Genomic DNA, 27566 nt, shown 5'->3' with positions numbered 1-27566 from the left:
CTTACCTGGGCCAAAATGACGTTCACAAAACCATTTTAGCAAATTAAAATCTTAACTAAGCAAACTATATCAAGTCCTATATAAATCTGGATCTTTAAAAACAAGTAAACAAAAATACATAGTTTAAATTTGAGCTTGGGTAGGTTCTCAACCAGAGCTCTGGGTTTGAGAAGGAAAATTGCATGGAAAAAAACATCAGCTGTGTTGGCCTTCTGTTTCTGGTAATGGCTGGTATACTATTGCCCACGACAGAAGATACCTTGTTAAGTAAATTCTCCCGAGTGCAGGACAAAATTCAGCATACCGACATTGTGAAATCAATTATTTACATGCACTTCAATGATAACCGATGCTTCCTGGCCTTCTGGTGAAAAAAACAAAGTAAAAATTCAGTTTGCTGGATACTTACGCAAACATTTGGGCAGTGATCTGTCCCAAAAACCATTAGCTTTACAAGTCAGAGCAGACGATCCAAGAAGATAAAATCCTTTCTTGCAGTGGTACACCACAATGATTCCATATTTGAAAGACTCTGGGAAATTCTGCTGCCCATGGCGAACGGCATTTTCCACGAAGCCTGGATCCGAACAGTTCACCACTGAAATACAAGGTTTTTCACTACTGAATGGAAAAATTCATAGGAAAATATTCATGGCATGCAATGTACAATTCAGTGCTACTGAAAGCACAATACCACAGCCATTAATTAATGCCAAATACATTTGATTCGACATTTTGCTGGTAGATGGGTTTCCATAGCAAATCACTAAAGCTTTACATAATTGGAAATATGCAAAGAAATATACGATTTCCGTTAACTTGATGACTGTGGTGTTTCTATTTAGCACAAAGAGTGTCATGTGCATTAAAACAGCAGAGAAGTGGTATGGTCCCTTACATTTTAGCACAGAGAAAGCTGTGGTCAAAGTAAAGGTTTAAGACCCACAAATAGTAGTGGTGGTGAGTGACAGACTAAAAGAGGAGAAAGGCTAAAACATCAATGGTGTATTTGTTTAGAATCAGGCAACCCCAACCTTCGGCCCTCCAGATGTTTTGGACTACAATTCCCATCATACATTACCACTGGTCCTGTTAGCTAGGGATCATGGGAGTTGTAGGCCAAAACAACTGCAGGGCCACAGGTTGGGGATGCCTGGTTTAGATAAACAATGGTGAGGTTGGATGAAGTTGCAAATGATGTGAAGGGAGAGATGAGGGAAGCAGTAAGAAGCAGAGATAGGATTGCTGGGAGCACATGGACAAACTCATAGCTAACAGGGCAGGAAGAGGAAATAAAGCCACACACTGAGAATCAGGAAGGTATTGAAGTATCAGCGACACAAGAATTAGGCACACTCAAGCTCCACTGATTTCAGTGAGATGCAAGTCTACACCAGCAGTGCTTCGGATTTAGTACACCTGTGTGCGGATTGGGCTACCTCACCTGGAAAGGAGGGTAAAAATGTACATAAAATGTGCATACATTTTGTGCGATATGCAAAATAGTACTCTATTTTGTGAGTGGGGAGGAAGGCCCCAAAATAAACCAGGGACTGTACACAATAATATATCTATTAGACAGAGTGTCAAAAGGTGAATTTCCTCCCCATGAATATATTTTCATGCTAGAAAAGGATGCTTAAAGGCACAAGAGATTTGCTTTCTTCCAATGCCCAACTCAAACCATTAAGAAAACCTCAAGCTGTAGGAGTTGTGAACCTGTTCATTCAAGGACCAGAAGCTTACAGCAGCAACTAAAAAACAGTATGTTTCGGTCCTCTCTGTAATCAGTTAGAGCAGGGGTTCCCAACAAAATTTTCTTGAGGACCCCTCATCGAGCCGCTATTGTGACAAGGACCCCCATTAATTCCTAATCCTAAAATTAAAAAGTGAGAGCCAAATTAAGAGTCTTTTTATATTTTATATTTATACGTTTTTTACACTTACAACAGAGTACTCCATCAGTATACAGTTAGTTTTAATTTTCAGTTCTTAATGAGATGAGTTAAATCTGTCCTTTGAGTCCATTATTTCTGAAATATTAGGTTCCAAACTTGAAACTTTCACTCTGAAATCCGACCGCATGTTGAGCCGATATTTGTTTTTCATGAAACACATGGAAGAAAATGCTTGCTTTGTTTACAAACACTACTGTTTTGCAAAGAGGCAGCGCGCGCCAGGGAGGAGGGAGGGGAATGGAGAAGACGGGGTACCTGCGCAGTAGCGCACAAATGAAGCCGACGCGCGCAAAGCATCTTGGGGAGGTGAGCGTTAGTAGAATGTGCACGCCGCCTCTTTGCAAAACAGACTCTGCGCTAGACTCTGCTCATGCAGGAAGCGGCCAAAACAAAAAATCTGTTATCATACGAAATATATTTAATATATTTTTTATTCTAATAGCATCTTGCGGACCCCTCTGGCATAGCTCGCGGACCCCTGGGGGTCCGCGGACCACCTGTTGGGAACCACTGAGTTAGAGCAAGCATTCAGTTGTTTGGTTCCCCCCCACCCCAAATAACAGCTACCTAGACACTACCTGTTTACTTTGCCACTGAGCTGAAATTCTGCAGAACATAAAAGGTGGAATCCTCAACAACTGTCAGCTAACGTGTAAAGAGGAAGGTGAAATCCTTTGTTTATTCGGTTACTCGTCTTTAGAAAAGAGGATTAAAATCCTGGAAACACTGTCTATATAGATCATGGCACTGACAAACAAAGCAGAAAGGTGGTTTATGGCTTGATATTTCTCTCCATTTCCCCCCCTCTCTCTAGAGAAGGTCCAAGTCTTTTAACACTTGACCTCTTTAGTCAGCAAATCAACACTGCTCTAGAGCTGTACTCACAAACTGCTTATGGCTTGGCATACACACACATATAACTTCCCCAGTGAACTACCAGCTTCACCTTTTTGTAGCTATGACTTGGTTTTTGGCTCATATTCATCTGGTAATTGTATCCCTACACCAGGGGAAACTCTCATAACATTAGTGACTGTCAGGATGCAATATGTAAACTTTTTCAACTGACTTGTCTTTACTTAAGTTGTTAAATGAGAAAGAAGCCTGCCCAACTACAGTGGTACCTCGGTTTAAGAACAGTCCATTTTAAGAACGATTCGGTTTACAAACTCCGCAAAACCGGAAATAGTGTCCCGGTTTGAGAACTTTACCTCGGTATAAGAACAGAATCCAAACGGTGGCTCATTAGGGAAAGTGCGCCTCAGTTTAAGAATGGCTTTGGTTTAAGAACGGACTTCCGGAACGGATTAAGTTCGTAAACTACGGTACCACTGTAAATGGTTTTTGCTCTGCGTTTTATTTCACTCTCCAACTTTTTATTGTCGTAACTGCAGATTGCAATGATATTGACCTGCCAATTAAAGAAGCCTGGCTCTGGCTTTGTGGGTGATTCCTACTCATACATAGAAGTAGTTTTGGGGAACTGGGGAACTTTCACATTCATCCCAAGGATACCTTGCCAACCCTGCCCTGCACCTAAATTGAGTGAGGGGCAATAATCGGGAGAGAAGATACTCTTACAACAGTCTGAAATATACCTTTAATTCGAAGGGACAAAGCCCTTTTCTTTACATATACATATATATATTTAAGGCTACCAGGGGGAAAAGAATGAATGAATTGCGGCCTCAATTTAAGCTGCTTCAAATATAGAGCTGTACTAGCTGATTTCCCTGATTGCCCTTCACCCAAGGGACCCAGTTGTAAATCAAGGCAAGAGAGGAGATTGCTTTCTCTCAATGACAGCTGCCAAGAGTTACATAGGAAATAAATGCAGGCATTCTGAATTTAGTCTGTTGAGAAATAAAGAAAGAAGGACGTTTAAATCTGCCCTGTTGACACTCGAACCTCATTTGGCATGGATTCAAACCCTCGATGCCAAAGTCAAATATTATTGTTCTTTTGAGCATTGGTACCTGGTGAAACTCATCATTGTTGCCCTTATGCTAAGGAACAGGGAAGCAAAGGAGTCGATCCTCACAAACCCTTCATATCTACTCATTATTTCCATCCACCACTATATCCCATCCCTATTTAAATACTTGTACAGACGGGAATTCTCTCTTATGAATTCACATTGAAAGTTAGCACTTGAATAAAATGTGTCTATTTCGTTATCTGTGCATTTATTTTTATTAAAACATTTGTATACTACAATTTCATTTTTTTAAAAAAAAATCCAAATGGTTTGCAACAACTGGAAAACACATAAAGATTTAAAATTACAGCTTATGAGCTAGTAAGTATTACAGAAAATGTTTTCTGGATTGTATGCACCAGCCGGGTTGCATTCTAAGCTGCAGTTACTGGTATGTGCCTGATTTTATACCTATATGAGGCTTGCTATCTTTTATACAGGTTGCAAGGAACACAGTGCTACTACAAAAGAGTATTGTCTCCAAATATACACTACAGAGGCTTCCAGATGTGTGTTTATTGTGATATTAGTACTCCCCATGCATGCAAGTTTTACAATGCCCAAACAATACCATCGGCACCAAAATGCCTCCCCAATTTAATCCAGATTTACAATTTCTGAGTAAAAAGAAAGCACACTATTGTGCATAAGCTGTTTGTGATATTTCAGCAATCTATCTGGAAATTAAGCCCTCATCTGGAAAAACCCTGTAACACACACAACAACTTTCTCTACTACACCGGACTACTAGACTTTGTGGAGGTATGCACATAACCCTAGCTCAGAGCTGACATTATAAATAACAACTCTGCTCTCTGAAATGTGCCATCCTGTCTTGAGTTCACCCAGCAGCACTAAAGCTTAACTAAATAGCTAAATTTGTCAAAATTTGTAGCTTCTAGTTGCTTACTCAATGGAGGAAGTTTGACCTTGCTTAGCATTTCCCAATGACAAAAAGGGGTTGTGTTGGGGTTTTGTTTTGTCTTTTAAAAGCATAAATTATCCTATGTTCATCTTCCTGCTCCTCAAACCTTTCTTGCATGATAAGGTGACATAAAAAATTCCTTAAACAGAAATAAATGAGGGGGGGAATATGAATTTTCACTTTTCTAGCAAAGACAAATTGTTCCTAACACCCCAAGGTTTACATTAAAAGCTGGCCGGTTACAGTAGAGAAACAAGTTCCCCGTGCATTTCTTTGTTTCTAACACTGCCTGAAATTTGGTTTTTGTTGTACAACAACTTTGCAGTAGCTTCTTTTTTTCTTAATACATATGTAAAAGGGAACACTAACTAAAACCACACAAGAAAATGGTCCCCCAGAGCTCCTTGTGAGACTGATCACCATTCTGATGCCGTGCAAAAAACTTCTAAGGGAAAGAGAGATACTGTAATTTCTTATACCTCAACTGTGGCTGAGATTATCATTATGGCTACAGCTCTGTGCATGTAATTTGTACCATAATACTGTTTATATACAGTTGTACCTTGGTTTACGAACTTAATCCGTTCTGGAAGTCCATTCTTAAACCAAAGTGTTCTTAAACCAAGGTGTGCTTTCCCATACAATGCAATGCAAAATGGATTAATCTCTTCCAGACTTTTTTTTAAAAAAAATACCCCTAAATTTAATATGAATTTTACTATCTAACAAGACCATTGATCCATAAAATGAAAGCAATAATCAATGTACTGTACTATAAAATAAATAAAACAGTATTGTAGATGATAAAATTAAAAATTAAAAAACGTTCTTACCTGCACTGATGATAGTCATTGTTTGGATGGGGGTCTTTTATCCATTTCCACAATCACACAATCCATCCATCCATCAATCAATCAACCAGTAGCTGAACTGGGATCCACACAGATCCCCCCCACTACGCTGCTGCGAGAAATGCTCCCTAGAGTGCGCACTTCCCACAGTGGCATGGGGGAGAGTTGCGCGCCCAACCAGGTGGCTGGCAGGCATGCAGCTTCCCTCCCAAGCCTCTGTGGGGAATGCTCTCCTCCACAGAAGTGCACCCTCAAACAGAGTACATTTGTATACCCCCACCCCCCAAAAAATACAGAACACGGAACACTCATTTTCAAGTCTGAAGTGTTCATAATCCAAAAAGTCCATTAACTAGGCTGTTCGTAACCTGAGGTACCACTGTACCAAATTAGGATCTGTGCAATTATTATTAATTAAATGGTGATGCCTGCCCACAATCTATAGCAGCGTTTCTCAACCACTGTTCCGTGGCACACTAGTGTGCCACGAGACGCTGGCTGGTGTGCGGCGACGTGCGGCGACGAGAAGGGCGATTTGCATTGTCACGTGCCTGGCGGCCGCCAATACACTACACTGACCCGCAGGAAAGCAATATTTCTCCTCCTCTTTCCCAAAGCTCAGTGCAAACGAGCCTGGCGGCTGCCAATACGCAGCGCTGACCCTCCGGAAAGCAATATTTGGCAAGTGTTTCTTACAGTCATAATTATAATATAGGGCAGCACAGAGTTAAATTTTTTAACTTTTTTAATGGTGGTGTGCCTCGTGATTTTTTCACGGAACAAGTGTGCCGTGGCCCAAAAAAGGTTGAGAAACACTGATCTATAGGATGGCGATAGGTTGATGGAGGGCAGGGCTGGACAGAAGTAGAAGAAGCTGTAGAAGCAGCAACAGCTTATTTTCAAATAGGTTAGACTTCTCCAAAGGAAGTAATTCTTCCAGTTACAAATTTCCAAAATGACTAGAAAGGGTGGTAGGGAAGGGTTCCAACTGCATCATACTATCAAGGAAGAGCAGCTGTACTTTAAAAATAAAAATGAATATAAATCTTACCTCGGCATGTAGGTAAGGAGCTGCTCCACTGCCCATTGCTCCGGCACTGTGCTTGGGAGGCGCCCTGAAGCAAATACCCAGTATTGCAGGTGAAGTTTACAACGTCGTTCAGATTGAACTCACTGCCATTGGTCATTCCGTGAGCAGGGTTTCCGGGGTGGCCACATGTGATTGCTTTTGAAAGGAAACACAGAACAGATTGCAAGCTTTTGGGAAGGGCATGTCGAGAACATGAACGAGTTACACACTCTGGTGCCTCAATCCAGAAAATATGTTGCGTGCGGAGAGGTTAAATGCACGCACAGAACAACCCCATTTGCAATGGCTTCCCCATCGATTTTAAAGGAGGAATCAGGAAAATATTCATAGAATGGCTGCATCCAACTAAAGCGGAAGCCGATACACACAAGAACTCCATATGCGTGCACAAAGGGATCTATATTACAATATAGCCTGCACTGATGGGCAGAATATTCAAGGAGGCATAGCATTTTTGAAAACAAACAAACAACTGGTAGTAATTGAGCTCCTTTTGGATCAGTCTGTACTGCCAAGGCTGAAATGTGAAAAATGGAAGTTAGGAGATCATGCTGGTATTTTTAATGCCATAAATGGTGGTTAAACAAAAGTGATCAGAAATCCAATTTTTGGATAGCTAAAGTGTGATGGCTCCCTGACCCCCCCCCACCCCACAGAAAGCCAATTTGTAGGGCTCCTGTTTGGGTGAAACTGATGAGACTCTATGTGGGTGCTGTACAAATAATGACCTGAATCTTTATAATGGGGAAACAAAAAAAAAAGATAAACCATTGCTGAAATAGTGGTGGTTCTTCCTATCTGTAAGGGGTCGCAAGGAGACAGCTATTAAGTCATCCTATAACAAATACAGTTCACAAGAGATAAACACAGCCACAAGACTAAAGTGTAACATTGTCTTTTACTACACCACAATCACCACTATCTATGTGATATAAATATGGTGCCAACATCATACTAGGTGCAATACAGAGCATATAACATAGTTCCTACCTTGAGGGTATAGTATTATCTATGCTGGATGTTTGACACTCCCTGCCATTTTTACAGTTCTAAACAGGCAGCAAAAAAGAAAAGCCTCTGGTTGCCTGCCATACATGGCTGGTGGGTTGTGTTGGGTTTGATGGTTCACAAGTGGCGTAGACTTGGAAATCTAAGTAACAACATTTCCTCCTTGTGTGTGTAGTTGTGCATCTCAAAGTACACTCCCTATCATAGTAAGAGTTATTTTTAAAGGAAATGAATTCTAAAAGTAGACTATTTTTTAAAACTACTAGAAATTAGGAATGTTTTTAATATGCAACAAAAAGACTCTGTCCAGGAGAACAAACAGACATGGTAATGATATCTATATTCTGCTGTACGTAGTGGTAAACTAGAAAACAGAGGCATATTGCCTTGTAGTATGGAGGTTCCATCTTTAGCTTTCATAACTGATAGCTGCTGAGTGATCTGTCCTCCTGAGTGATCTGAATTTTCCTAATAACATATTAAGGGTTTTTTTTGTTACCTGACACTTTCTTCACCATGAATCCTACAATTCAGTGAGATGCCAGAAGAGATTATATGTGGTATGCTGTTGCAATGCAAAATTGAGGTTGTCTGTAAAAATTGCGGTAGTGAAGGACGCTTGTATTTAGATTATTGTCCTTTTCGGCAAATGCATATTCCACTCAGTCAGTTCCGGTTTACACCCCTCATTACTCTTGACAGATGCTGTTTTTTGTGATGCCTTCCAGAAACAAAAGGTCTCAGCCCTTGTGTCTCGTCTTACCACATCATCATTATTGTTGTCACACATTGCCAACCTCTTGACAGACCAACACTTTGCAACTGTTGTGTTTGCAAGTAAAGGCATATCAAAAAATATGGCAACTGCAATATTCTTCTGTTCCCTTCATTCCTTAGTAGCCTTTATGCAACAGCTGCATATTATTTGCAATATTAAGGTGTTTACAATAATGTTGTTACAGCTCACATTTTAAGACTGCTGTAACTGAGTTCAATGTGATAAAATTATTCAACAAGGCCTGGCTATAGCTAAGTCATGGCACCAGTGGAATGTGGTTATCAGTGTGATGTATTTGAAATGCAGTTGCACCATAGAAATCATATGATGGCATGTTGATATTGGCGCTGTCCCCCACAAAGTGGAGCCCGGGCCCCCCCGCCCCTATTGTGATGCCCCTGGTCGCACACATGCGCTCTCCCCTGGAGTCAGTTTCCCGGAGTCAGTTTCACCTGGGCTCCATAGCCCCGCCCACGTTCCCACTTTGTGGCCCCCCCTCCCGTGCCTTGGCCCTGCCCCTGAACGACCATGGTCCCCCCCCCCTAGTTTTGATCCTGGGTACGCCCCTGCTTCAGGCCATGTGCTTGTGCAAGAGACTGGTGATACTGCTTCCAAGTCCGGTGCTAAAGCAGCAGCATCAACCAATACTATCTTGCAAAGCTGAACTTGGGTTTGTGCTGTGTATACCCACTCCCATTTACTGTACTCTGAATCCCAGTGCACTCTCACCACTGGGTTGGGAAGCAATGTACCTGTTAATCACAGTCCACACCTGTCCTGTATTTATCCTGTTGCTTCTTATTAAATACAGTGGCACCTCTGGTTACAAACTTAATTCGTTCCGGAGGTCCATTCTTAACCTGAAACTGTTCTTCACCAGAGGCGTTCTTTCGCTAATGGGGCCTCTTGCTGCCGCTGCACCGCCAGCACACGATTTCCATTCTCATCCTGGGGCAAAGTTCTCAACTCGAGGTAACTCTTCCAGGTTAGCGGAGTTTGTAACCTGAAGCGTTTGTAACCTGAGGCGTTTGTAACTCGAGGTACCACTGTACTGCATTTTGATGTGTTCCTCCCCCCACAACCAGCTGCAATCTGAATTCTGGGGGGTGGGGGTGGAGACGGACACCCAGCTGCATTTTAAGGCAGTTATGTCTACACATCCTTTTCTACCAGCAATTGTTTATCATTCTTACCCATCTCAGAGCTGATCAGCTTGCTATTACTTAGAGAACACTGCGAATGGTGTTACTTACAGACACAAACTGGTGTTTGCCCAGACCATTTGTGGTCTTGCAAGCATATCCGAACAGACGTGCCGACAAGTCGAAAACCAGGGTTACATTGGTACACCACAGTGTCACGATAACTGAAGCCGTCTCCACTAATGTGGCCATTTACAATAGGATCTGGAGAACCACAGTGTCCAGCTAGAATAAGAGGGGGGGGAGATGGGGGGCAGAAGAAAAGAACACAAACTTCACTTTCAGCTCACATAGCAGTCAATCGTAAACAAGAATAATGTTAAACAAAAACATTGCCTTAAGCCCCCAGCGAGGTATATCTGCAAAACTGAAAAACATTGCTATTGATTCAATTGCCCTTTATTTACAGTCCACTCTTCAACAAACATGCTCTTATGAATTTATTAAAAAACTGAAGCTTGGCCCCTTGGTGCAGATTGTAAGGCTGTTCTGCAACTGGCCATGACAACGGTAGATGCACTTTCTTCCAGCGTGCGAATTAATTGAAAGAAATAATGCAGACTTCTGCATGAGAGATTCCTCATGTTGAGGCGGCTGTGAAACTGCCCTATTGCCACACCTGTGCTGCTTGGGCAAAGTAGAAATTTGGGAAGCAGGAAGCATAGATTGCTAAACACACACAGTGAACTGCGTGCACTTTCATATGTATCCTGATATTCAGCTCTATGGAAACAAGGATACATTTTTTGATGCTTTTCAGCCAGCCCAAATCCAGATAATCCTATATTGATTTTTGTTGTTGCTGTTGTTCCTGCAGATGTGAAAATGAGAAGCTGAAATGCAATAGCTATAATTGAAGTCAGATTTATTAAAACATAGGAGATCTCAGGCTGGCTGGAAGGTACTAACTTGGAACTTGCCATTATTATTTGTTTCTGAAGGAACCTTAACAGCCGTGTGCATGTTCCATGTGATTTATTTCATTTACAGATCATGTCACTTGGTGGATTTAATGATTTCCTGTCATTTTGAACCTAGTTAAATTAAACACCCTTACAGCTGACGAACTTAAGAAGCAAGGCAATAAAACACCAAATATATATGTAATCTTCCAATCAAGCCAAATTAGCCCTCAGTATATTAAAGAGGCTGTTGAAAATCTATTTTTATAAACCGTGCTTTCAGGATTTTTTGGGAGATAAAATGCTGGACTGGTTCGATATTAGGTCACTGCAATAATTAAACATTTACACCAAAGTGGCATACATGGACTAACCTCCCTTTAAAAAAGTTCCATAAACATACACTGAGCATTTAGGCCACACTATTCTGGAGGAGCCACCAACATTTTGGAATAGTATTTTTTTTGGGGGGGGGGTTATATGTGGAGGGGACTGCAGTGAGAAGGTGAAATTGAAGAAAACTATTTTCTTATGTTAGTGGATACTTCTGTTAGATCAAAAGCCACAAACACAATGGCAATGTTGGACATCCTATAGGTGTTTGAAAGGAAAGCATGAAAAGACAGCAGAATGAGCTGGTGAATAATAAACATATTGGAAACTTTGCAATAGGGAATAGGGTGGAGAGCTGAAGTAAGGATGCTTCCAAACTTCTCCTTATATGAGTTTCTCACTGGCTGTTGGTGTTCCATATTACATGATCTTGGAACAGATGCAACAATAAACCTTCATTTTTCCACTTTTTATTTCTAAATGTTGCAAAGACTGCTTTGCATGTGCAGTTTCTCATAGTCTTCAATTCATTCATGTCTCTTCCTCCCATTATCAATGCATTTATCCACATTGATAAAACACAATAGAAAAGCAACTGGGGTGGAGGTTTAATTTTACGTTGTCTTCTATCAAAGGGGGAAAGTACATGTATTCAGTATTAAGACACTATATGTCAATCTAATCATTCTTTTTTCTTTTTCTTTTGTGTAGCTTAATACATGAGCATACATAAGAGATTGGGAGGAGGGGGCAAGCTAGATAAGGTGGAATACTGTAGCTTGGAAACATGGCACAGTACATTATTTTAGAAAATAAAAATTTCCTGGTAGACTACTTAATTCCTTAGAAATTACCCTAGTAGACCAGACTCCAAAATACATTTTTGGTTCTGTGATTTCTCTCTGTGTATGCAAGGCAGCGAGAACTCACAATTAAGGAATGTAATAGGAGACAGCCATTCATTGATTGAGTAGAGTAGGTACAGGGCAAGTATCAATGATGTGAGTTGTAGATCAGCAACATCTGGAGGGTCAAAAGCTTTGTGTGTGAAAATTATCTAGGCCTATAAATACCTGTGTTTATGCAAGGCTGTCCCTTATAGCAGGATCTACAGGATCTTATAGAGTTTATAGTGCATAATTGCTTTAAATATTAGGACTTCTGTTCAATTATGCATATATGAGGTAATAAAAAAAATATTCCAGAACTTCTATTAGGATATAAAATTATAAAAATCACTTGACAAAATTCCAATTGACAGTAACAGAGTATAGATTAGTGCAAAGTCAGACCCACTGATTTCAATGGTGCTTTGATACAGGGCAATAGTGCATAGGACTGCACAAAATGTTTTCTATTGAAATGGTTGCAAATATGTACCTGAAATGCCTGAGCACACACATATTAGCCCTATTAAAACAGCAGAGAGCATTATTGGCTGCTCACTCTCCACCTTGGAACAAATCTACACCACCAGGTGTCATAGAAAAGCACTAGACATATCAAGAGATCCAACGCACGCTGGTCACCATTTCTTTGAGCTCCTGCGATCGGGATGGAGATATAGAACAATGCAGGCAAGAACGAGCCATCTCGTTTCTTCTCTAGAGCGATTTTGGCCTTAAATGGAAAGTCTGGACTTTGAAGTCATCTTATTTTACTTGTTATTTACTGTTTTTAATTAGGTTTTATAGTAATTTTGGATTATGTGGAATGCTTTATCTGAGTGGATGTAGCAACTGAGTAATTTCGTTGTTCCCGCAAGGTGACAATGACAATAAAGATATCTTATCTTATTTCATAAAATAACTCGGCTGGGTATATACTGAGTAATGCTTGAATGTGCTCAGATTTCTCTCTCATTAAATTACTCACCACTGAAATCTAAACAACCACTATGTGATCTATACATTTGAACTGAAATGAGTGACAACTGTAATGGAGACATGAACCACATGTGGTGGACATGCAAAAAAATGAGAGTGTTTTGGAGCTGAAAAAAAATCTTTGGATTAACATTTTTTAAAAAAAGCCAGAAGCATTCTTGTTAAGCATTGTTGGTAAAGATAGCCTGAAAAATTTAAGAGAAATATTTCTATATGCTACGGCAGCAGCCTGAACACTAGTAGCAAAGAACTGAAAAGGGGGAAATGTTCCAACTATAATGGGTTGGCAGAGTACCGTAAGTTACAAGAATATGTGGAAATGCCGCAATTGAACAACAGCCTGAGGGGCAGTTCAAGACAAGAATTTGCACAAAAATGGGATAAATATAAGAGATATGTACAAAAATATACCAGTGGGGTTTTTTTTTTTTGTCTATGGCAGCATTTGATTGACCTTGGATAAAGAAATACAATATATGAGAAATAAGAGCAATGGTACAAATTGCTGTAAGAATGTATTAGATAATATATAAAGAATAGATTAATAATGTTAGGTACATTCACTATTAGAACAAAATCATACAATGGGAATTGACAGGAAGTCCAAAGTCTTTATGATATTTTTTGTTAATAATCTTTGCTAATAATTTTTGTTAATGATCTCATAAAAAGTAGCATAAATACAGCTGACGCTTAAGGTTCATAATTATGCAAGAAAAGATTAAGTATATGGGTTTTTTTCCCCTTTTTGTGTGTACATGATTGAAATTTCAATTTACTTTAAGATATGTACTATATACTGGGCATATGTAATGTATTGTAAGACTACTAATACAGCTTATTACATTTTTTAAAAGAAAATGTTAATATAAAAGCAGCAGGGGCAAGAGGCCAGACTCAAAAATCTAACTTCTGAGCTGTAACATGCTTATGGTAATGACAAGTTCCTGATCTGTGCAGCTAAAATTGGAAACGAGCATTTGAACTGTGTGTGTGTGTGTGTGTGTAGTTTTCAATATAAAGAAATTCCTCTTTGAATACTAATGGCTGTAGTTTTATTAATATGGATTTTAGAAGATGCCAACTATGACGATAGAAATAAGTCATACCAAAAAAAAAAGAAAAGAAAGCCCACCACTTTTTGCTCTGTATACTTTGTTGACAGTATTTTGAAATCAGAAACAGCATCAGTTCCTTGGGATTGTGTTTTCTCTGAGGTTTCCTGTTACTTTGTGAAAATATCATGTGCGGTGTAATTTTCTTGTTGGGGATCCTGTGATTGCTTTGTCCCTATATTCTACCTGGTTTTTAAAACCGTCTCAATAAGGAATGTTTGAGAGCAACGTGGAAAGAGTTTTTGCCTTCTAGGAGCAAGCTGGAAAAGAAAAGTTTACAATGGGTGCTATACTATAAATTGAGATCCTTGCCAAGGATTCTGCTGAGAATGGAATCCTCAGATATTTGAGAAATGAAGAATCCATCCCCTTTAAACACCAACCTATTTATAAATATATTTCCTTCCATGTGTGCTCAAGAAATCAGTGCCTCAAGCTGTAACACAAAGTTACCAATACGAACAATACCATTTACTGAAATTGTGTGAACTAAATTTACAAAACTAAACTCATATCCTTCACAAGACATTTGCCTTTTGGGGTTTTAGATTTTTGCTGCAATTTGTACTTACCGAGACATTGCGTTTCAGTGCCACTCCAAAGCCCATTCACTAGGCATTCACGTACATGAGAACCAACTAGGGTATAGCCAGTGTTGCAGGTGAATATTGCTGTGGCTCCATATATGGTCAGAGTTCCAATCTTATTACCATTTGGTGGAGATGGAAGACTGCCACAGGAAATAACTGAAAAGGGAAAATGAAGTGCTTACATTAGAGCAGCAGCGAGAGGCTCTTAGAGTCATTTGGGGCCCCAAAGAATACTACTACTACTACTTTAATAATGATTTATTATTTGTACCCCGTCCATCTGACTGGGTTGCCCCAGAGAAACAAACCCACTTGCTCAATCGCTCATTTCTCTTTAGCTTAAAGGCAACTTCCAATCCTCAAGACCTAGGGAGCTCCAATACTTTGCACGGGAGGAAGAAAAGCAAGTGGTTCATGCCTACTGAACGTAAGTTCTCCAAGGCAATATCTAGGTGTCTCAAATAGTTTGCTTGCTTTTCCTTAATCCATTGATAGAGTGAGTGGGCTAACTTTTACTCACACCCTCATACCGCCTTCTGTATCTTCCATCCAGGCAATCCAGAAGCATTATCAGAGTTCAAACACACCTTCCAGCCAGACAAAGACACTCAAAGAGAATGCCAAGCAGGGCCAATAAACAAGCAAGGCCTGAGGGCATGGAGAGTCTTGAGGGCCTTGCAAAGAGGCTTGGAAGACTATTTGGCCCCCAGGCCTGTGCTTCTTCACCCCTGCTTTACAGTAAGACCCGATCAATTATGTACAACGCTATTGGAAGAAAACACCTGGGCTTAGCAACACGCTAAAGGAAACATAGTCAATAAACAATGAAGTAATGGAAACAATAGATGGAGTACGATTCTGTGCATAACTGTGACTTGGAGGCAATTTAAGCAGCACGGAAGTGATACAATGTGCATTCTCACCTCCATGCTGATATGCCAGCTTTTCTGGTACAGCAGCTCAAAACCACCTTCCACGCTTTATTTGCCAACGCTTTACAAGGTGCAAAAGGATTATTTTACACATGACTGAAAACTTGGAAGCATTCACGACTGGGTTTTTAATTTTAATTTTGAGCAGTAGATCGTTTCACCATATGTCACACTCAGTTTTTGAAATTTCCTCCGGGTTAAAAGACAACTGGCTTTGTGACATGTGGTTCTTGAGCAGCGGCCTCCCAAGTCCAAAATCCCCTGTGTGCACAGGACCAGCTGTGTGACTCTCTGGATTCCAGACTACATACAATGATAGCACTCTGTGCTTACATAATGAATAACGTAATCTGTAGTGTTTTTATTATATTATCTTTCAGAAGCATAGTAATAAATAGTTTAACAGCCTCAAATATTTAATGAATTTTAATTTCTGAAGATCAAATAGATTGCTCAGCTCATGTTTGACTGATCTGGATTACTTCGGTATTCAGATAATCCATGGTTAATTAGCCGTTTGTCTAATTACAGTTGAATGTAATTGATGGGCACCATTCACAATTAATTTAATCTGTAATAGGAACAATGAATACATGAATTTATTTGAATAAAGGCTCTTGAGAATGGACAAATAATTCATTTAATTAAATGATGCATGTCATATGTACAATACAAACTACTCTTACAGATGCGGAGATCTGATCTGCATATGAAGCCCTTTCTCACATCCTCAAGAGTTTCCTTGTTCATTTCAAGAAAGGAAACAGATAGGCATGTATATTTCTTAATGCATGTGAAATTGCCCCCTCTACTCAAAGTATGTGCCCAATTGTATCTTGTATGCACTGGTGGATGTACAGGGCTCTAGAACACTGTATCTAGCAAACTGACATAAATATTTATAAATATTTGCTATAACTACACTTGAAAATCAATTAACATAACTCATTTTTTGTAATAGGGCACCTCCAGTGTAATCCTTCCATTCACGATACAGCAACAGCTTCCATGAGCAGATTGTGGAGGAAAAATTTTTTGCACAGGTTCCTCATTTCTCCTGCAAAACCTCCACACTTCCTCCCACACTGTTCTCAATGATCTCCCAACCCATTAGATCAGATGGAGGAGACACACAGGGGGGAATATTAAGCAAAAATGGCCTCCTCCATGTTCTGTCCACAGAAACCTCCGCTGGATGAAAGAACTGCCTGTTAGCAGCAGGACAACATTATATACAACCCTGTATGATTACAGGGTTTCCGTGTTTTGGTGCAGGGCCCATTTATTTGAATGAGGTTTGCATACCTTCTTGATGGATTGCCCTCAAATATTTCAGAAAAGAAAAGCTATTAACAGATATTAGTTCCTTTACTTGTGTTGGTAGAAAAATAGAAGCTATATCTTTGGACAGAACTGAGCACTGTGTAAATAAATGTTTCTTACCCTTGCACACCGGTCTCTCATCAGCATCACTCCATGTTCCATTAGTTTTACACAGCATGAGTCTCTGACCCTCTAAATAATAGCCAGGGCTGCAACTCAGCATGACTTGTGCGCCAAACTCATTCACCGACCCAGAAATCAGTCTCCAGACAACATGTTCTGAGAGCAGGCTCTCAATGCTGGGGCAAGTCACAGCTGTGAAGCAAGGACACTTTAGTATTAGCACTTTCCTTCCAATATTACTTCACAGAAGATGAATCATCGTCCTATTGACAGCAGACTTTTCCTGGTGAAATTGAGCATGCTATGAACATTTCTCAAATGCACATTCCAGTGCATAGCACCTTACACTTGTTTCAACACCAACACTGGGAGGCTGTTTCAATTAAGAAATGAGGGGAGGGGGGAAATGTACTGTTCCAGTTTTATAATATGGATACTTTCTTTAAAGTCTGATTAAGAGGTGAAGTTGTACAGTTTGCATAGAAAGAAGAATGTATTAATAATAAGCTGTAAGAGATAACGCCCACTGGCACTCTAAAACCTGTATTGTTCTGTTGGCATAGAATGTGTTTAGCATCATGGCCAAAAGTGTATTATGCTCAGTGGAGACTGAATAGGGAATAGTAAACTGCTACCTAATGGGAAACACAGATGCCGTTTCCAAAAGCTTCATTTAAGATTCTAACCAATCTTTAATCTGTGTGGTATTTCTTTTAAAACAAGCTTGGTGTGTTCCATTCTGATGCTTTGTATGTAAGACAGGTGGGGGGGATTTACAAAATAGAGCAATCTTATCTGAAAACATGTTCTAACACCGTAGCCCACCCTGCCCAATTGGTTCAGGGCAGGTAACACCGTCATCAAACAGATGCAGGAAAAAGAGCAGTCTCACAGAGATGTCAAAGGGTATGGGGGATAGAGAGGAAAGTTAATGGGGGGGGAGAGAAGCAGAATACTAAAACTAAATTCTACATAAAATTTAGAAGAGTAGAACAGAGGTATAAGCGCAGAAAGCAGGCACATTAGAGAGAATAGTAGGAGTAAGGGCTCTTCCACACTTCCGTTTGTCCTGCCAATTTAGCACTGAATTGGAGCAAAAGGCAATCGGGTTTTCTGTGGATTCCTGCTTGCTCTGATTTATCACCAAATAGCAGGTTTTCTAGGGGAAAGCAATGGGGCAAAGGCAAAACTGCTCTGACATGTACGTAGAAAGCATGGGGCAAGTAGAAAACTGATGGGATTCATTGTTTTCTAAGCATGGGGCAAGCACTAAAACTATTGGGATAGGGGAGTATGCCTCAGATATTACTGATTTTTTTTATTAAAAAAAGAGTGTTGGAAAGATATTTTACATCTATAATGCGCACCCCAGTGGAAAATTCCAACCCTAGTTTGGTATAGCCAAAGCCAACAGTCGATGACTTATTTATCTAGGAATATCGAATGGTCCTTGTTCCACTGGATTATTTTGCCTACTTTCAACAAAGCGTAACCGATGACAAGTAAATCCTCCATTTCCACTTCAAACAGGAAAATGGACTAGGAGAGTAAAATGCTGGTTCAGGCCAGCCCAACTCCACATAAATGTAGTGGTGTTTACATAATATCTCCCCCATCCCAAAGTCATTCTGGAAGCTAATGGATGTTATGGTTCAGTTCAGGAGAGAGATTAGATGACACTATATAAGGAGGGTGGTTCCTGACATTTCATCTTTTTTATGGGATCTGGATAATTCATTCAAGGCTATGCATTCTCAGAGGCTTTAGGGTGAATAGGTGAGATAGATACGCAATCATTTGGGTGGGCTGATAGGGAGTCAGGGAGCAAGGCAGACCAATTCCTCTCTTCTGAGACCTTCTCCATCTCTTCTACCAGTTGGTGTTGAAGGAACTTTCTGGCAGCTGGAAGTCTGTGACTTTTTAGATCTACCTATTTATTTCAACAAGCACCAAGGATGCTATGCAAGGTTCTTCTGCCTTTATTATCCTCAAAACAAGTGTGCTGAACTGAGAAATAACAAGTGGGTCAAGATCGCCAATGTGACCTTGTGTCTCTTTGTCTACCTGTTTCTCTTTCTATATACATCTCTCTGCACACTGGAAAAAAATAAAATGTGCAGAGAATATGGTAATGGCTATAGCATTATTATTATTATTTAAAAAAGAATATGCAAAGCCGTTAAATATATAAGTGACAGAAAACTGTTTGTGCCACGGTGCCATTTAATTTTGCAGCAAATTCCTCTGATTTATCAGAACTGCTTTATTCTTGAATTAAAATACAGCCTACTTAACAGCTGCTGTATTTAGAACAAATTACTGAGACACCCATCAGTCTCTCTCTTATACCTCAGACACCAGTGACACTTGCTATTTTTATACATGGCGTCTGAATCAGAGATGATGTCAGATTTGTCTAGATGTAGAGGGAAAATGCTGTCCTCTTTTCTATGCTGATTTGTTTCTGTTGATATATGTATTAACTGCTGCCTGCTTCCAAGTATAGTGAAGCAAATGTAATTACATCCTTCAAGTATGATTATATGTCACATCACTAGAATGAGATTATTTACCTACACCAACACTCATGTGCACTGCCAAAACAGAGGATTATTTCTGAGGTAAAAAGTATTTCAAAGTACGGACGTATGTCACTCCAGAATAACTGGGAAGGCGGAGAACTATCAGATTCACCTTGTAGCCAGTGCTGGAGATACAGAACAGAAAAAGGCCCATCAATTTAAATTTTAAGTAGACTTAACTACCTCTAACCTGTATTCTAGACTGCAGCCTTCAAAGAGTGAAATAATGGTTTAAACATCACCCAAAAGGCTGACTGGATTGTGAAATGGACTTCTAATTAACCTAGGTACTAGTGATAGGTAACTTTACCCTCTCCCCTCCATGATAAATCATAGTGGCTCAGAAAATAATACTGTTTCCTTTAAGAAAAAGAAAAGATTAAATAGCTGATTTTATTACTCAGACTGATCTGGCACTCAGTCCTTTATTAATTGGCACTACCAATGTCCCTAAGAGACGCAGGTGGCACTGTGGGTTAAACCACTGAGCCTAGGGCTCGCCGATCAGAAGGTCGGCGGTTCGAATCCCCGCAACGGGGTGAGCTCCCGTTGCTCGGTCCCAGCTCCTGCCATCCTAGCAGTTCTAAAGCATGTCAAGTGCAAGTAGATAAATAGGTACCGCTCTGGCGGGAAGGCAAACAACATTTCCGTGCGCTGCTCTGGTTCGCCAGAAGTGGCTTAGTCATGCTGGCCACATGATCCGGAAGCTGTATGCCGGCTCCCTCGGCCAGTAAAGCGAGATGAGCGCCGCAACCCCAGAGTCGGTCACAACTGGACCTAATGGTCAGGGGTCCCTTTACCTTTACCAATGTCCCAGACAGACACTGGTCCAAGCCAGGTAAGTGTTGTTAAGAGGAAACCAGGCTGATGGCTGGGTGAGAAGATGAGTAAACTTGGGAATTCTTTTCCAGATAAGAATGCAATCCGAGCTGGAGAAAAAATATATATCAGGGGCTCATAGTGATGTTCTATGAGGTTAGTGTAACAAAACCCCAAGGTTTTGTTGGTATATCTAGTAATTATGAATTTTTCTGAGCCTAACTCACTCCTCCACCAGATGTCTACTAATTTTGAGGGTTGCAACTGACAAGAGAGCAAATTCTACACCAATTACCATTTACCATTAACTACTGTACTTGGGTTTTGATGTCCTTTTTTATGACATGGAGGTATGAAAGCTAACTGGTGGTAAATTGTACTGGTTTATCAAAATATGTTTGTCTTCCTGCCAAAGCTCTCAGCAGTTTTGGCCAAGACATAATCTTGAAATTCACCTTGGATATCACCCTGGGAGGAATTCACTATAAACTTAAGGGGTCTGTGAAACTCCATTCTTCTAGTCCAATGAGAAGCTTTGAGAGTCTTATCAAAAGTCTCTTAGCATTTCTTGATCATTTCTCAGCTTTTTTTCCTAAGCAGAAATCTCCAAATTTGCCTTCAATTTTTTGTTATCCAATATTTTGTATCTGGATAATAGAAGTGTTAAACATCAAAAAAAATAGGTTTCTTTTATGATTTTAAAATAAGCTGGCCTGGCTTCTCTTTCAAGTAAGAATCAGTTATAATGACCAGTCCATCAGCAGCAACATTATTTATTAAACGCATAAACCAGCTTTCCCTGAATTTTTAAGAGTAGTTTAGAAAAATAAACCAAAATAATATATTAATTAGAAACCATCTAAATAGGATCAAGCAAAGGCAAGGTCCAGTTTTCTATTATTATGTGGTTATGTGGTTTGGTCAAAGTATTTTTAACATACCCATCACACTGTTACAATGAAATTTTTGAAAAGTAGGCTTTGGTGCTCTTAAGAGGTGAAAATGTAAGGTTTGATTGCTGCACGAAGAGGGGGAAGAATGATCCCAAATGCAACAACACATTTTGATATGCAGAAAGGTGGTGTCAGTATAATAAACTGTATTATGAGCTGAAAGAAATTGTGCATAGTTATCTCCCAAATGATAATGGCATGTCAGAAAGTTCATGTTTATCAAATACAGAAAGGAAAATGTCACAACACAGTTATGAAAAGAGCCTAGAAATATTTTCTAGAAAGGAAAAGAAAACTATAACGCTGTTTTAATAATATAAGCACCCAATGCAAACTAATTCATTCAAATGCACTGAGCTGACATAACTATGTTTAAACTATAGAAGAATCCCATAAAACCTCTATAGAAGAAGCAGAATTAATCAAATATACAATAAATTATGCTGGTTTCAAGTAGTGGCCATAGAAGGGAAACAAGTAGATTTTAAAAGGTGTCTCCTCCTTTCCCCCTTCTGCAGCCAATAAGCAAACTGAAAATATTATCCATGTTTTTTATAGATAAAGAAAACTGGCAATTGGGCACGCCATTAAGTTATTGAGGGATTGGTCAGTAGTTGCTGTGCAATGACAATGAACAATTATTAAGAAAAAGAAATACTTCTTTCTTGCAATCTCTGCATTTCCAATTGAATTGTCTGGGTTTCTTAGGACAAGTATGACTCAAAGAGGCATAGACCAAGAGGAAAATAAGGTCCAATAGAAGTATTTGATGTGAAAGTTTGAGAAAGAAGCGTGGGCCCAAAACCTTGTTGTAATGTGTACATTTCATAGAATCATATAACTGTAGAGTTGGAAGGAAAGACGATCTTTGTGCTAGTTTTGCATGGATGCATAGCTGTGCAGCCGTAGAAGACAACATTATTCTAGGTACAGTGTCTGAAATTTCCTTTAGAGAAAGCTCAGATCTATCACTTCTCAAGCTGTTTGTATGAGGCTTAGGGCTTCCCACAACAATTTGTTGGGTCTGCCACTCATTGCTGACAGGAATGACATGACTAAACACCACTACTAACATTTCCAATTCCAAAATCAACTCTTAGCTCAAAGATCTTCGCCACTAAGCCTGTTTGTGGTTGTTCCTTCATTCATCTCCATTAGTCATATCTGTATCATCTGCATATGAAACAGCCAGCTCCAGCTAGAAGAGCTAAGGAACGCTCGTTCCACTGAATTACCATATTTTTCCGTGTATAACATGCCCCCATGTATAAGACGCCCCCTATTTGGGGGACTCCAAATTAAGGATATGGGGGAGATTGCCCAGAGTTGTTGAACTTACTTTGGGGGGGGGAGAGGATTGCCCATAGTTGTTGAGCTTTACTTAGGGGGGTGGCCCAGAGTTGTTGAGCTTTTTATAGGGGGGATTGCCGAAAATCGCTCACCTCCGCAGACCTATGCTTGCCTCTCTCACGTGTCACAAGAGCCACCTATCGTCTGTCCCCTCGCCGGAAGAAGCCGCCAATCGCCCGCCCAATTGCTGCAGTGACATCCAGTCAACACTAGACCTTGCCGCAGCCACCAATAACTCACCCAATAGCCACTGACAATCTCCGGCTCATGGCAGCAACCAATCACACATTTCCCCCCCCCCCTGCACTATCCGTGTATAGGATGACCCCCAATTTCTAAGACAATTTTTAAATAGAAAAACCTCCCCTTATACACGGGAAAAAATGGTATTTTGCCTCCTTTCAACAAAGTGCAACCGATGACAAGTAAATCCTCCATTTCTACTTCCAACAGGGAAAAGAACTAGGAGAGTAAAATGTGGGTTCAGACCAGCCCAACTCCACATAAATGTAGTGGTGTTTACGTAATATCTTCCCCATCCCAATGCCATTCTGTAAGCTAAGCTAATGGATGTTATGGCTCAGTTAAGGGAGATGAAGTGTGATTGGTGGTGGGCTGACTAAGTGTTGCCCTGGAGTTGGCCAGAGCTTTCTAAACTCAGATTCAACTCAGATTTGCCATCTCATTTTTTTGGGGGGGGGGGATTCTATGTACTCAATATTGAGAAGTAGTAAAATATAGTTTTTGAAAGGGTGTATGTTTTTCTGAATTCTGTACTTACGTTTGCAGACGGGCGGCCTCCCTTTATTGCTCCACAATCCATCTTCTTGACACACTGCTGTTGCTTGTTGACTAGAATCTAGCTTGAAGCCCTCATTACATTCATATATCACTCTGCTGCCCAAAATAAACTCATTACCCCAGACTGAGCCATTTCCGGGAGATTCCGGAATACCACAAGATACAGCTGAAAAGAGGAAGAAAAGTAGAAAAGCTATTTGCCTCAGGAAGTAATCATTAATGTTGTCAAATCTGTAACTGTACAGGAAATAATAATAATAATTTATACATTACACATTTATCTTATTACTGCTGCTAAGAGACTCATTTTATAATAATAGTGCTGAGGCCTAATAACAAAAGAAACAATAATAAAACATTTTCCCATATAATAGTATGGAAACAGATATAAAACATGAATATTTCTTATATTTGAATAATGGATCTCAGTATAGATACTCTTTGCTCAAATGCTGATCTGGGCTGCTTATGAGTATAACTTTTTTCAGTTTGAGGTGGAAACCAACCATTTCATTTGTTATAGTTTTGTTATGTTTTCCATTTCCAAAATAATGAAAATATATTCATCAAGAGCTTGGAAGGAGTCACTTAATAGTCTAAACTGTGCGCACAGGGAATAAATAGCCCCTTGGCCATCAATCATAAACTGCAACATCAAATTCTCCCCAACGACCAAGAGGTGCCCAATAAGATTTGTGGCCATCCAAACTAAACCGCCAAGCAACAGAGGGATGTCTTGTTTGCCCCCACTGCAACACGTGCTCTCCATGAAGGAGAACACACTTTCCCAGGCAGGAGTCGTTCCAACCTACATTTGTGCAACGTGATCAAAGGACTTCTTGGTTCTTTGTTTCTTTTTATGTGGTGCTTGTGGAACGTGTCCAGAAGAGGGCAACCAAAATGGTCAAAGGCCTGGAAACGATGCCTTAGGAGGAACGGCTTAGGGAGCTGGGTATGTTTAGCCTGGAGAAGAGAAGGTTAAGGGGTGATATGATAGCCATGTTCAAATATATAAAAGGATGTCATATAGAGGAGGGAGAAAGGTTGTTTTCTGCTGCTCCAGAGAAGCGGACACGGAGCAATGGATTCAAACTACAAGAAAGAAGATTCCACCTAAACATTAGGAAGAACTTCCTGACAGTAAGAGCTGTTTGGCAGTGGAATTTGCTACCAAGGAGTGTGGTGGAGTCTCCTTCTTTGGAGGTCTTTAAGCAGAGGCTTGACAGGCATATGTCAAGAATGCTTTGATGGTGTTTCCTGCTCGGCAGGGGGTTGGACTGGATGGCCCTTGTGGTCTCTTCCAACTCTACGATTCTATGATTCTATCATACTCATCAAAACCTTTGGTTTACAGTCTTCTGTAAGTGGCCATGTGTTATGATGTGCTACATCTTCCTGGTACATTTGTACAGTGAAACGAATGGCCACCGGAAGAGGTGGCACATTGTAACACAATGTCACTTCCAGGGGACTTTTAGTCACAATATTCAACAAGCCTGCAACAGTGCTTTCTAGCTCTTGCAAGCAGCTAGACACCGTTGTTTAAAAGAACAAGACCAAGGGAAAAGTTTGATTTAAATTCACTGAAAGCGTATCAGTTTGAAAGCACACCTCCTCAGCATTAAACATGTCATGGGCTACTAGTTTGTTTCAAGGAACAGTTCAAAAATGGCTTTGATTTAAAGAGCCTAAATAATCTGTAGTGCATATAGAGCTACTTCCTCTAATATGAATTAGGTTGTAGGTCCCTTGCAAATCTTGTTGGGGTAGCTTTTCCAAAGTTAGGATGCCACCATAAGATCCCAGAATGTGAACACACCATACTTTTGAAGCACAAGGCTTCCCCCAAAGAATCCTGTTTAAGCACTTTTCTAAAATACAGCAAGGCTTTTAAACTGAATTGTCCTTCTGCTCTTTATTTTAAGCATTTCTAAATTGCTCTGCAAGGTTATGCTTAAAATTCTACAAAATTCTACATAACGCTAGCAAGGTTATGCTTAAAATTCTACAAGGCAGGCTTAGGCAGTATGTGGACCGAGAACTCCCAGAAGTGCAAGCTGGATTTCGAAAGGGCAGAGGAACCAGAGACCAGATAGCAAACATGCGCTGGATTATGGAGAAAGCTAGAGAGTTCCAGAAAAACGTCTACTTCTGCTTCATTGACTATGCAAAAGCCTTTGACTGTGTCGACCACAGCAAACTATGGCAAGTTCTTAAAGAAATGGGAGTGCCTGATCACCTCATCTGTCTCCTGAGAAATCTCTATGTGGGACAAGAAGCTACAGTTAGAACTGGATATGGAACAACTGATTGGTTCAAAATTGGGAAAGGAGTACGACAAGGTTGTATATTGTCTCCCTGCTTATTTAACTTATATGCAGAATTCATCATGCGAAAGGCTGGACTAGATGAATCCCAAGCAGGAATTAAGATTGCCGGAAAAAATATCAACAACCACAGATATGCAGATGACACAACCTTGATGGCAGAAAGTGAGGAGGAATTAAAGAACCTTTTAATGAGGGTGAAAGAGGAGAGCACAAAATATGGTCTGAAGCTCAACATCAAAAAAACCAAGATCATGGCCACTGGTCCCATCACCTCCTGGCAAATAGAAGGGGAAGAAATGGAGGCAGTGAGAGATTTTATTTTCTTGGGCTCCTTGATCACTGCAGATGGTGACAGCAGTCACGAAATTAAAAGACGCCTGCTTCTTGGGAGAAAAGCAATGACAAACCTAGACAGCATCTTAAAAAGCAGAGACATCACCTTGCCGACAAAGGTCCGTATAGTTAAAGCTATGGTTTTCCCAGTAGTGATGTATGGAAGTGAGAGCTGGACCATAAAGAAGGCTGATCGCCGAAGAATTGATGCTTTTGAATTATGGTGCTGGAGGAGACTCTTGAGAGTCCCATGGACTGCTAGAAGATCAAACCTGAAAACAAAAAACTATGCTTCCGGTGAGCTGCGGACACGGAAGGGAGCGCGCAGCGACCGCTCTGTGGTCGCTCCGGTTGAGGCGTGGAATTTACCGGGTTCTGCAAGGCTAGCAGACCCGAGATTCAAGGGGGATTTACCTTGAACTTGAGGGTACTCAGCGGCGCCCGGAGCCGCTCTCCTCCTTTTCGGGGTCCCGAATTAGTGGTCCCGAAGGAGGATTGAGTGGCGGGTGCGAGGGAGTACATCGCCAACCACGCCCCACGCAGCCTCAGGCTCCCGTGGCAAGCAGCAAGCCTCCGTGAATTATAGGCAGTCTTGGCAAGATATCTCGGCAAGCTGGGAAGACTGCCAAGCGCCAGAGAACACAGCAAGATATCTCGGATCCTCTCTCTCGATTTGGTGTAGAAGATGGCGCCCGCTACAAGGTTGCAGGAAGACGCCGAAGGGATCTAGCTACATAGCGCAAAAGAAACATTCTATCGGGTGAGGGGGGAAAAGCCGACGCCGCTCTAGCGATAGAGCCTGGAAGACCCGCCTCCCCCCTCTCAAATAAGGTAAAACTATCTTATGGTCTACGTTCTTGGATTTGTTTAGGCGGAGGAGAAATTTACCTAGGAGTTTTCTCTCCATTACTGGAAGTCAGCGTCTGGTCGGGTTATAAGGTGAAAGAAGTTAACATATTGGGACTGTTACGAATATTTTGGGGCTATACCACTGCAGAAAAAGATAACTTGTGAGACACAAACTTGACCTATTTCCTGCGGATATACGGCGGAAACGTGTAGCGCTATTCCAAGTGGTGTCTGAACAAAGGAGTCTATGAAGGAATGAGTTACATGCGTTACCCTCCTCCTTCCCCAGTGTATCGTCGAGGAGACGCCCAGTAATATAGAATTGCTCTCTCCCCACGTACTGCAAGGGATAACTTTGCCACCCTCCGTATCACATGAGGATTGCTCTGTCTTAGGTCCATTGGCGTTAATTGAACTCCCTACCTGTAATTTGGGTCTGAATCCCTGCTTCAAGCATTCGTGGACTAACACTACTTTAGAAAGACTGTATAAATATTGATCTACTGAACTCTAATAGGATTATAAGGAGCCTTCCAGTTGGGAACCGGTATCGTC

At 40.6% G+C, this 27566-nt stretch overlaps 1 protein-coding gene across 1 annotated transcript in view; it reads right to left on the bottom strand.

Moving 5' to 3' along the window:
- The window catches only part of CSMD1 (CUB and Sushi multiple domains 1), a 946508-nt gene that overhangs the window by 45454 nt on the left and 873488 nt on the right, over window positions 1–27566 (bottom strand). The window contains exons 50-55 of the mRNA XM_035109950.3: window positions 23480–23665; window positions 16992–17186; window positions 14599–14772; window positions 9842–10015; window positions 6764–6937; window positions 410–598 (exon numbers count right to left, since the gene is read on the bottom strand). Of these exons, the coding sequence (XP_034965841.3) occupies window positions 410–598; window positions 6764–6937; window positions 9842–10015; window positions 14599–14772; window positions 16992–17186; window positions 23480–23665 (1092 nt within the window). The remainder of the gene's footprint in view (window positions 1–409; window positions 599–6763; window positions 6938–9841; window positions 10016–14598; window positions 14773–16991; window positions 17187–23479; window positions 23666–27566) is intronic.

Source organism: Zootoca vivipara, chromosome 3, assembly GCF_965207765.1.
Source record: "Zootoca vivipara chromosome 3, rZooViv2.hap1.1, whole genome shotgun sequence".
In the NCBI taxonomy this organism is placed as follows: Eukaryota; Metazoa; Chordata; class Lepidosauria; order Squamata; family Lacertidae; genus Zootoca; species Zootoca vivipara.
Note: the sequence above shows the minus strand (reverse complement) of the source record. Positions and strands in the feature narration are given on the sequence as shown.